General features: G+C 42.1%; 1 protein-coding gene across 2 annotated transcripts in view; it reads left to right on the top strand.

Annotated features, from left to right (window-relative positions):
* The window catches only part of LOC110489804 (VOPP1 WW domain binding protein), a 95,801-nt gene that overhangs the window by 3,374 nt on the left and 79,780 nt on the right, over positions 1-12,647 (top strand). The window contains exon 1 of one of the 2 annotated variants that reach the window (XM_021562725.2): positions 10,055-10,653. The exons of the other annotated variant lie outside the window; for it this stretch is intronic. Within the exon in view, the coding sequence (XP_021418400.1) occupies positions 10,603-10,653 (51 nt within the window). The 5' untranslated portion in view covers positions 10,055-10,602. Of the gene's footprint in view, positions 1-10,054; positions 10,654-12,647 lie in introns of those variants that run through there. 2 annotated transcript variants of the gene reach the window in all.

The following is a 12,647-nucleotide window of genomic DNA, read 5'->3' as shown; positions in this document are numbered from 1 at the left end:
GATTAGAATTGCAGGAAGTTGGCTGTAAAACGGCACATTTTTTCTCATTGCTCCATGGCCAAATGAGTAGACTTGCATTACATTTGTTTTAAAATTGCAACATTTTCTCTCTGCTCCAAGGCAAAAATATGTAGAATTAACAGAAATGAACTTGTGTATGTATTTCTCTCCGCCGTCAAGAGGGGGGCTACAAATGTTTTGCAATGAGGTGGGGGGCCCCAACCAAATCTCACTTAGGGCCCCCAAAAGACTAGAGCCGGCCCTAGACTACATAGTTTGCAGGGAAAACTAGCTTGACTTGCACCAGATTCATAAAGGCCCTATTTGCATTATAAGAATAGCCTTCGGCTTAGTTCGAAACCCCTTCAGCATATAAAAGAGGGCCAAGACAAGAGAAGGCAGTGGTCTGATGTCTTTAGTATAGTTCTTAGTCTGACCTAGTGTTCATGGCAGCCACTGTTGTTGTATTCCACAGTGTCTCAAGGAGTCTGTCCCAAAAAATCAGTCTTCACTCTGTGTCCCCATACTCTAGTATGGCTGGGTTCCAATTCTGCTTTCATCATCATAAATGCAGCAACAAATTCTATGCCTGTGTGTTTTCCTCTCTACTTTACAATTTCTTACCCATTGCCATGACAACTAGAGATATCACTCTGAAAGGTCTGAAACAGTCTGCCTCGTGCTAAATTCTCCAGACTGTTTAGTTCCACATGCTGGTGAATCGAACTGGTGTTGCACAATGGCAGGACTGCGGGAGGTCCCTGATTGTACCCCACAGAGTTGACTACACAACTCAGCCTGTCGCCTTTGATACAACTAGGGGGCCTCATCACTGGCTCAATGGGGGGATAATTGTTGCCTTTGAGGCTGACTGTCTGCATTCAGTACTGTAGCAAGGCGGACCAGAAGGCAGGAACTTTCTTTCCACGGCGGCACAAGCTATCTCGTACCCTCGCCACAGATGATACTCAGATTGAGGGTATCCTAAAATGTGCACCGTACCATACCACTGGCCAGAAGACAGACTACAGATGGGATATGTCATGTACTGTAATAAGATAGAGTAACATCACTCACGGTAGGATGATGTGACACAGAGAATTAAGCAAACTGTACAAAGTGAAGGGAGTCAGGACTTCTCCCCCAATTACAGTGTAGAACACTAGGATGTTTGACTGAATTGATGTCATTTGGAGCAAATGATGAGACTGAAATTGAATTTGTAGATTCTCGCTGCTGACTCCTTGGTGAGCTTGGCCCACTGTTTCAGACTGGGCTCAGCTCAAAGTTCATTTTGAGCTGTTTATGGTTCCCTTATACTCACTTCCCAGATGTCAACCTCCCAACATCAAATATGACCCCACTACCAAAAGTCTCTTCACCTCTACTGGGGAAAAGACAGATCTACTCCTGGCTAGGCCAATCAACTGACCAGATTTTACTCAGGATTTATTTCTGGAATAGATTGATTTTGGACTATTAGAGAAAAAAAATCGTACTCTGGGCCCATTGCTGCATGAGGAGCATAGGCCACCAATGAAGATCAACCTTTCCAGTGAACTATAATTTGGGCAGTCTTTTGTCATTCCAGGAGAAGCTGATGTTCCTGTATCTAAAAATGTCTACTTGGTACATATTGGCATGTGACGATAAACTGTACAAGGTTAATGTCTGGAGGTAGATCAAGGGGTGGGTGGAGGGGGATTTATATTCTAACAAATGGGCTAAGGGCCAATGTACACAAGCAACGCCCGCCTCCAAGCAATGTCCAGGACCCCTGGGGTTAATCAGGGCTTAGTTTGATGGTTGTTGTTGTGTACTTTTTAAGATTACCCTTTTTAGCAAATATTTCCTATGATGGTTATGGCTGTCAGACTCAATCTAACATGATCCACGTGTTAGTCTCTTGACAGACATTTCATATTTGGTTATGGATTCTTAGATTACACCCATGCAAACCCAGTCAGTGGGAGATTTGAGCAAAGTTTTGAGTTTTTCACATATCACGTTAGGATGCATGCCTTTTGTGATAATTCCGAGGTTGGAGGTTTTCTAGGGCGAGGTCGAGGTCTTGTTCTAGCCTGTAATTGGTTGTGTGACAGCAGGAGCACAGCGACGGGTACGGAGGAAGGCTGCTATCGCTCATTTTCATCCCATTGCAGCCCTGCAGGTAGTCCCCAGTTGCCTGGCAATATTAGAGAGACAGAGAACACACCTGACTCCCTGGAGTGAATGGATACAGTGATACTGATCTAATATGATGGGGCTGTGTGGAATGATGCTATCGAACACAGGGGGATGATTGGGAAATGTGAGGGAAACGTGGTGAGTGGATATCTAATCACCCTGCCGCTGTTTCCTCGTTGTTATAGCAAGTCACATATTTTCTATGCCCTGTATATCACATGCTTATCCTGTGCTATGATCCTCCACACTATCCTAACGATGGGGTTAGGTGTAGTTGACTATGTTGACAACAGAGCAACAGCGACACTATAGCCTACCCCCCCCCCATTATGTATCGACACAAATCTATAGGATGGATGTTGTCATTAGCTAGTTGTCTGCGGCTAATGTCGATATCCGTTTTGTCCCTGCTCTTCCACTGACCTTTCCTGGTCAATAACCCAATTTCACCAACTCCTCAACAAATAATAGCCTGATTTCACCACATTGTACAGAGTGTAGACTTCAGTGTTTATCTCGTGGGAATTATCCGACCGATGTGTTCATTATAATGGATCGTCCTTATTAGTGGGGTACAAAAGCTTCTGTATAACAAGCCTTTAAGGAAGGCCTTCCATCAAAGGCTAACACAGCAGATATCTTTCTCTCTCTACCCCTATCCTTCCCTTCGACCCCTGCTGCAACCCCCCCCCCTTCATGTATAAAGACAACTCTCGTTCCATAATGAGAGTCTAAGGCCACAATGCTCTCTCCCCTTTATTAAAGCATCCCTCCACGGTAACGGTTGAAAAACAGGCACACTTTTCCACACCACTGTGATTTCCTCCTGCTGTAGGGAGGAGGCTCGGATCCCAGGCTATGCAGCATGGGTGCTCGATCTGAGCACGGTTTACTCTCACCGCCAGGAGGGAGAGGAACGACCGTCTCCTCAAATGAGATGATCAGCTCTGAACGGGGATCCAGAAAGATAAGGGGTTTAGGGCACTGCGAGGATTTGAGTCGATTTCGCTAGTTTTGATTGCGTGTCTGAGTCTAAGTCTCTCCCAGTCAATATTGCAGTCTTCCGAAGACATGATGTTTTAACCGCAGCTTCAATGGTGAATCTTATAGAACCCACTGATTGCAGATGTAATTAGTTATATTCATTTCATAATTCAAAGGTTATAGAATGACTCCATTTCAAGCACTGGATTTAAGATCATTTATTCTGCCTTTAGTCTGGCTTTGCACGGTGTTAATGAGAATAAGATGCACTGATGCCAAGACTTTGCCATAGGAGAAAGCTTGGGAAAAGCATTGCAAAAAAAAAAAAGTTTTAAATGCAGCGTCTGTTTGTAAGACCTGACAGTAGGAAGCATCTATAATTCAGTAAGACAAGACGGAGACCAGGGTTCTCAAAATTGCTTGACTGACAAAGTTCACTTTGAGGCCAAATCGCTCTCTTGTATTGGAGGACGCCACAGCTTTCCATCTACACAGCTTTCCATCTAAAATCACAAGTTATTACATGAGTTTTTAGGCTAGAACAAATCCTATGTGAGAAGCTTCTAGATAAAATTATTGGACGATTCTTTCCGAAATGCTCCTTGCATAGATACCCAGAGCTTGATTGTTACTGTCCAAATGTGGATGGGTCATCACATTGTAGAACAACTTAATCCATTTAAGAATTTAAACGGATGAATTGAAAAATGTAGAGGTTTTTATGTTACGTAAAAACAAATCTGCTTACAAATTCTGATTGTCCTGGCAGAAAATGTATGACCCAATTCATGATATCCAGACTCTGATTGTGTGGGAAGACAACGTGAGCACAATTTTTACTATCCTCTTTGAGGTGGAGAAACGGTGGAGTGTGTTGTACATGTCAAGAAAAGCTCAAGCTTTCGCTCTGGAATATAGCAGCAAACATATTGCAAATGGCTGCAGAGATGCCCTTTACTGTTTTCAAAACTCACGAGGGCCATTAAATGGAGCAAAATCTACAATGGAATGGTTCAAAAATAAACATATCCAGGTGTTAGAATGGCCAAGTCAAAGTCCAGACCTGAATCCAATCGAGAATCTGTGGAAAGAACTGAAAACTGCTGTTCACAAATGCTCTCCATCCAACCTGACTGAGCTCGAGCTGTTTTGCAAGGAGGAATGAGAAAAAATGTCAGTCTCTCGATGTGCAAAACTGATAGAGCCATAACCCAAGCGACTTACAGCTGTAATCGCAGCAAAAGGTGGCGCTACAAAGTATTAACTTAAGGGGGCTGAATAATTTTGCACGCCCAATTTTTCAGTTTTTGATTTGTTAAAAAAGTTTGAAATATCCAATAAATGTCGTTCCACTTCATGATTGTGTCCCACTTGTTGTTGATTCTTCACAAAAAAATACAGTTTTATATCTTTATGTTTGAAGCCTGAAATGTGGCAAAAGGTCGCAAAGTTCAAGGGGGCCGAATACTTTCGCAAGGCACTGTAAGTAACAATTACCACATGACAGTATAACGAGAGAAGGAAACTGATGTGGGAAAAAAGGGTTGGAGCTGTACGCAGTCTAAGTACTTTGACAGGGAATCTGTCAAGCCACTCTTTAGACTTGCAGGTCATCATTCTCCTATTTTGGCATTTACGTTTTCCAAATGAGCATGCCGGTTGTCCTGCTAGTTGATTTGAATGTGTTTGTGTTGCAAGGCTTTTATTGCTCACCCGCAAGTGGTCCTGTCAAAAAAGGCACTGATTATGTGCTGTATATTAGGCTGTAGGCCTACACCTGTCACGTTCGTCGTATGAATCGGACCAAAGCGCAGGGTGGTATGCGTTCATTATTATATTAAGAATGAACACTGAACAAACTAACCAAAATGACATTATACAAATGAGTGCTGACAGGCAACTACACATAGACAAGAAATCACGAACATTTAAGAGAAAATGGCTACCTAAATATGATCCCCAATCAGAGACAACGATAAACAGCTGCCTCTGATTGGGAACCATATCAGGCCACCATAGACATACAAATACCCAGACCTACAAAACCCCTAGACACACAAAGACCCTAGACAATACAAAAACTAGCATACCCGGCCTCGTCACACCCTGACCTAACCAAAATATAAAGAAAACAGAGATATCTAAGGTCAGAGTGTGACAACACCAAATCACATTTTATTTGTCACATGCACCAAATACAACAGGTGTAAACCTTATAGTGAATGCTTACTTACAAGCCCTTAACCAACAATGCAGATTTAAGAAAAAGAAGTGATAAGTAAAACAATTGATAAGTAAAAAATAGAAAATAAAAGTAACAAATAATTAAACAGCAGCAGTAAAATAACAAGCGAGGCTATATACAGGGGGTACCGGTACAGAGTCAATGTGCAGGGGGCACCGGTTAGTCAAGGTAATTGAGGTAATATGTAGTTAGAGTTAAAGTGACTATGCATAGATAATAGAGTAGCAGCAGCGTAAAAGAGGGGTCTGGGTAGCCCTTTGATTAGCTGTTCAGGAGTCATATGGCTCGAGGATAGAAGCTGTTAAGAAGCCTTTTGGACCAAGACTTGGTGCTCTGGTACCGCTTGCCATGTAGTAGCAGAGAGAACAGGGTGGCTGAAGTCTTTGACAATATTTAGTGCCTTCCTCTGACACCGCCCGGTATAGAGGTCCTGGATGGCAGGAAGCTTGGCCCCAGTGATGTCCTGGGCCATACGCACTACCCTCTCTAGTGCCTTGCGGTCGAAAGCCGAGCTGTTGCCATACCAGGCAGTGATGCAACCCGTCAGGATACTCTCGATGGTGCAGCTGAAGAACCTTTTGAGGATCTGAGGACCCATGCCAAATCTTGTCAGTCTCCTGAGGGGGAATAGGCTTTGTCGTGTCGTCTTCACTACTGTCTTAGTGTGTTTGGACCATGATAGTTTGTCGATGAGAATGGGGGTGTGCTCGGTCCTCCTTTTCCTGTAGTCCACAATCATCTCCTTTGTCTTGATCACGTTGAGGGAGAGGTTGTTGTCCTGCCACCACACTGTCAGGTCTCTGACCTCCTCCCTATAGGCTGTCTCATTGTTGTCGTTGATCAGGCCTACCACTGTTGGGTCATCAGACAACTTGATGATGGTGTTGGAGTCATGTCAGGCCTTGCAGTCATGAGTGAACAGGGAGTACAGGAGGGGACTGAGCATGCACCTGTTTTTAAAGGTCTTACTCACATCAGCTACGGAGAGCGTGATAACATAGTCGTCCGGAACAGCTGATGCTCTCATGCACATTTCAGTGTTACTTGACTCGATGCGAGCAAGGAAGTAATTTAGCTTGTCTGGTAGGCCCGTGTCACTGGGCAGCTCGCGGCTGTGCTTCCCTTTGTAGTCTGTAATAGTTTGCAAGCCCTGCCACCATTTCTTTACCATTCGGCTGTCAGATTTGCCACCAATGCTCCTTATAGGACACATCACTGCACTCTATACTCCGCTGTAAACTGGTCATCTCTGTTTACCCATTGCAAGACCCACTGTTTGATGCTTATCTATAAAAACCTCTTAGGCCTTACTCCCCCTATATGAGATATCAACTGCAGCCCTCATCTTCCACATACAACACCCAGTTCTGCCAGTCACATTCTGTTAAAGGTCCCCAAAGCACACACATCCCTGGGTTGCTCCTCTTTTCAGTTCTCTGCAGCTAGCGACTGGAACGAGCTGCATCAAGCACTCAAACTGGACAGTTTTATCTCAATCTCTTCATTCAAAGACTCAATCATGGACATTCTTACTGACAGTTGAGGTTGCTTCGTGTGATGTATTGTTGTCTCTACCTTCTTTCCCATTGTGCTGTTGTCTGTGCCAAATCATGTTTGTGCCATGTTTTGGGCTGCTACCACGTTGTGTTGCTACCATGCTATGTTGTTGTCTTAGGTCTCTCTTTATGTAGTGTTGTGATGTGTGTTTTGTCCTATATTTACTGTAACGAGTGCGCTGAGAGTCGGGAAGCAATTTCAGGAAGTGAGTGTTTTAATAAATAAAAGAAACAATGAACACAAAACGCAAACAACGCACTGACATGAAAACAGAGTCAATAGCACCTGAGGAAAGAACCAAGGGGAGTGACAGATATAGGGAAGATAATCAAGGAGGTGATGGAGTCCAGGTGATTGTCATGAGGTGCAGGTGCGCGAGACGATGGTGACAGATGTGCGGGATCATCAGCAGCCTGATCACCCAGAGGCCAGAGCGGAAGTATACTTGACATTTACATTGTATTTATTTATTTATTTTAATCCCAGACCCCGTTCCCTGCAGGAGGCCTTTTGGTAGGCCGTCATTGTAAATAAGAATTGGTTCTTAACTGATTTGCCTAGTTAAATAAAGGTTAAATAAAATTAAAATAAATAAATAAACATCCGACGAGCGTCGGAGCCGGGGTAGTATGATTCTATCTTAGTCCTGTATTGATGCTTTGCCTGTTTGATGGTTCGTGGTAGGGCATAGGGTGATTTCTTATAAGCTTCCTTGAAAGCGGCTACTCTGCCCTTTAGCTCAGTGCAGATGTTGCCTGTAATCCATGGCTTCTGGTTGGGGTGTGTACATACGGTGACCGTGGGGACAACATCATCGATGCACTTATTGATGAAGCCAATGACTGATGTGGTGTACTCCTCAGTGCCATCGGAAGAATCCCTGAACATATTCCAGTCTGTGCTAACAAAACAGTCCTGTAGCTTAGCATCTGCTTCATCTGACACTTTTTTAATGACCGAGTCACTGGTGCTTCCTGCTTTAGTTTTTGCTTGTAAACAGGAATTGGGAGGATAGAATTATGGTCAGATATGCCTAATGGAGGGCGAGGGGAGAACTTTGTACGCATCTCTGTGTGTGGAGTAGGTGGTTGCACATTTAACATGCTGGTAGAAATGAGGTTAAAACGGAATGAAGTTTCCCTGCATTAAAGTCCTCGGCCACTATGAGTGCCGCTGGTTGAGCGTTTTCCTGTTTGCTTATGGCCTTATACAGCTCATATTGAGTGCGGTCTTAGTGCCAGCATCGGTTTGTGGCGGTAAATTGACAGCTACGAAGAGTATAGATGAACTCTTGGTAAATAGTGTGGTCTACAGCTTATCATGAGACACTCTACCTCAGGCGAGCAAAACCTTGAGACTTCCTTAGATTTCTTGTACCAGCTGTTTTTTACAAATATAAATAGACCATCAACCCTTGTCTCACCAGAGGCCTCTGTTCTATCCTGAAAAAGCGTAAAACCCTCCAGCTGTATGTTATTCATGTCGTCGTTCAGCCATAACTCTGTGAAATATAAGATATTCCAGTTTTGAACATTGCTGTGATTTAAAACAGTATAAAAAAACACGATTCCCATGTTTATGTTGTAAACAGGACTATGTATTTACATTTATATGCACAACACAGTGGCAGCCCATTTTTTTATTTTTTAAACGGGTCCTTTGACAAATCAGATCAGCTCTTTTGGTATATATTTGGGCAAATTATGACAATTGGGCTGCCTGTGTAAACACAGCCATAAAGAAACGATTAAGTGTTCTGTATAATTATATGGATTTTAAAGTCTTATGTATTTGTACATGTTTCACGCTCCTGATAAGATCAGTCGAAGAGAGAATTTTTAGGACAAGGCTATCCCATCCAATCACGCATTACTAATAATTTAAGGTTTCTTCCTTGTACTAGTTAGGCTACCTCAGACATCATTCGAATTACAAGGCAATGTCAAGCCGACAAAGTGGTTGAAGGCAAGATGGCGTCCGTTTATCACAGCCAATGATCCTCAGTCATTACAAAGACAGGCCAATTAAACACGAGGTGTGTTGTGAAACAGTATCATTGCCACTCTCTCTTTTCTTTTGTTTTAGATGAACACTGCTTCCATGACAACGGACATTGGTGAATACACCAGGGGGAGAAAAAAAAAACTCTGCTTTTCACCTGTCTTTTTTTTCTCTCTTTTGAAAACTATTTTTACTTTCAGGTTGCTAGACTGTGCCTGTTTGTGAGAGACAAGAAATAAGTATTTTGTTCTTATTCTGCAACCATAGAACAGAACAGAAGAATGGTCCCTTTTATATAAAGTGCCACTAAAACTATAAGTAGGTAGGCTACAGTGTACCCATTGTAAGTAGTCTACTTGCACCTGTTCAACTACTAGCAAAATAAACTCTGGAATATGAAATGACCATGTAAATCTAGATGGAGGGGAGTTAAAACAAGTGTTTGTACACCCAATTCATCAGGGCATGGTCTCTATAAGGTGTCAAGCGTTCCACAGGGATGCTGGCCCATGTTGACTCCAATGCTTCCCACAGTTGTGTCAAGTTGTCTGTATGTCATTTGGGTGGTGGACCATTCTTGATACACACGGGAAACTGTTGAGCGTGGAAAAACTCAGCAGCGTTGCAGTTCTTTACACAAACCGGTGCGCCTTGCACTTACTACCATACCCTGTTCAAAGGCACTTCAATGTTTTGTTGTGCCCATTCACCCTATGAATGGCACACATACACAGTCCATGTCTCAATTGTCTCAAGGCTTAAAAATCCTTCTTTAACCTGTCTCCTTCCCTTAAAGTGGATTTAACAAGTGGCATATACAGTATAAGGGATCATAGCTTTCATCTGGATTCACCTGGTCAGTCTATGTCATGGAAAGAGCCATTGTTGTTAATGTTTTGTATACTCAGTGTATATTCATCATAATAATCACAGAGGATCGTAAAGACAAGCACTCTGGTCACTTTGGATTGGATTCTTGTGTGGTTTTTACTGCATTAGCCCTTTTGGGACACTGTATGATACAGTGCTGTGCCCCCCTCCCTCCTGCTTGGACAGTCCTGGTTGCATTGTAAACCTAAAATAGACTGTAGGATCTCTCTACTATACTAGGCTACTGCACTTCCATGAGATGTCAGAGAATCTGATTATTCATATTAGTTACCATATTGTATATATCAAAATGTAGGACTAGGCAACAGTAGATATCGTATTTAATTAGTATTCTAATTTCCCAACAGGCAACCTTTTGATTCACCTTATTTGAGTCACCTTAGCAGAATAGTCGGGCAGTTTAATCGTTCTTACCGCTAATATTATCTTTCTTTGGGGCAGTTTTGCTTCAAAAGAAGCACTTCTCATGCATTTTCTTTGAGGTTATCTAGTCGCGGAAACAATGCCACTGACCTAACAGGGACTCAAAGCGACATTGGGCTGTCACTGCTCCCTGCTCCTATCCCGCATTGACAGCGGGGCTACTCGAAGGCTTGTAGGTCGAATGCTTTGCTTTGTGTGATACGGGAAGCTGCTCAACGTTTTGTAGCGCTATATGAAATCGACATTGTGATAAGGACTTTTTTTTCTTCCATCTTTCCTTTCAAAAAGCGGAGTTTATAATTCGGCAAGTAGTGATGAAGAATCTACTCCCTTGGATAGTCCTGACGTTTTGCATATTTTTAGAGGTGAGCAGTCCTTTAGTTGTCAATAGAAAAGCTGATGTTGTCAAACGGGCGTTTTATGGGATAACGCTCTACATTTGGCAAAAAATATTATTTTAATGGTCATTTATATCATTTTTGGTGAATATGGTGTTTTTTTGCCCCCCCTTCCTCAGATGACATGCACTGTAGGCTACAGTATAATTTGGATATCCTTTGTCTTTTTGTCCAACGTCCCAAAAAGTGTGAAATCGTGGATAAGAAATACATGATTACCACTGAAAAGCTACTACTTATTTGATTTAATGAAGTGGAGAGCAAATGCATAAATTCTAGCCTAGGCTGCAATTACTAGGCTTTGCTTGCTCATGAAGAAGATCCAGAAGTGGTCTGCTTAACTAGTAATAGTGAAATATTTGGGTGCATGGTTGGAAAGGCAGATCAGATGATTTTCTTGGGCATATGTAATAGCTGTCCAGAGAAGTCAACAGTGTAACAGATTTAATCGTACTTTGTGTAACTCTCTTGCATTGTTTTTTTTTAATGACAGGACTGTCCAGCCAGCGATCCCAGTTGATTGGTGTTTAATTCTTACGATAGACACTAGGTAGCACATTAGATGTGCAGGACAATCGAATGTTGATGTCTGTAGAGTCGTGATTCATCGCTTGCATGTCAATGTCAGACTGGGTATTTTGTAATCAAAGACAAAAATAGTACAAAATATAATAAATGCAGGTAGGTACCTGACGATAGACAAAAGGAAACGCAATACATGTGTAGGACAACAGTATGTTGATTGCTGTAGATTCGTGATTCGCCTGTTAGCATGGAAATAGCTCCCTGCTAATTCAGTTAATGCGACCATTACAATTGGAGCATGCTAGCCAACTCACTCTTACAGCAATAACATAGAAAAGCACATCCTAGGATGCCCCAATATCTCAGGTACCATACACATGTGACCGACCGGCTCGATTTGGTCTTATTTATCAACATTTTAAATTGTGTTTTTTCTTACATTGGATAAAAGTAGAGATTTAGAGCTAGAAAATACACTACAGTTGAGGAACAATGGGTAAGTAATTCTGCTTTGAAAGTTAATAGACTTGTAACCCCACTTTTGAGAAAATGGCCCCCCTGTTTTGGTACACCCTCTTTGTCTACACCCATTCAGCATCGTTCACACCCTCTTAAGCCTTAGCCCCACCCATCTCTTTAAGGATTCACATGTGAGGCCATGTGCTAAACAGAGAGAGTACGGTAGTGTACTAAACAACCAAAGATTTCAAGACTAAAGACTGGTTTATTTGCAGTGTAGCAGTGACATTATATTGTCGTCCGACATCAAGCTTGTCGTTATGAAAAAGTATTAACACACAAATGATAGGCTGCATGACATCGACAGCCTGGTAGTCCAAAATAGCACAAATGGTGTATTTTAACATCACTAAACCCATCTGTTTAAAAATGAATTTAGTAAATGTCAATCTAACAAACCAGGCAACTAAACGTAACTTTGTAAACAATGTTTTGGTTTGTTTCTAGCTTGTTAGCAAGCTAGCTAATGTTAAGTTAGCTGGCTAGCTAGTTCAAATAATAACCATATCATATAGCTGACAACGTCTTTAATTTGTATTCTTTATTCCAGAAAATAAGTGAAATGGTTACTTGCATAGTGGAGTCTTTTGTTTAGACATGTAGCTTGCTAAACAATGAACCATAATCCCAACTCATAACGTTACTACCCTGTATGAATTTGCTGGTAGCTAAAGCTAGCCAACTAGCTAGGTTCAATGTTAGCTAGCTAGCTAACATTAGGCTGTAACTAGCAATGCAAGTGGAACTTAGATACGAATAACATTACTACACAGATCATGCACTTAAAACTACATTGGAGGCAGCTTATGGTAGAGAAATGAACATTACTTTCTCTGGCAACAGCTCTGGTGGACATTCCTGCAGTCACCATGCCAATTTCACACTCCCTCAAAACATGAGACATCTGTGGCATTTGT

This window comes from Oncorhynchus mykiss, chromosome 15, assembly GCF_013265735.2.
Source record: "Oncorhynchus mykiss isolate Arlee chromosome 15, USDA_OmykA_1.1, whole genome shotgun sequence".
NCBI lineage: Eukaryota > Metazoa > Chordata > Actinopteri > Salmoniformes > Salmonidae > Oncorhynchus > Oncorhynchus mykiss.
This window is presented reverse-complemented; position numbering and strand designations above follow the sequence as displayed.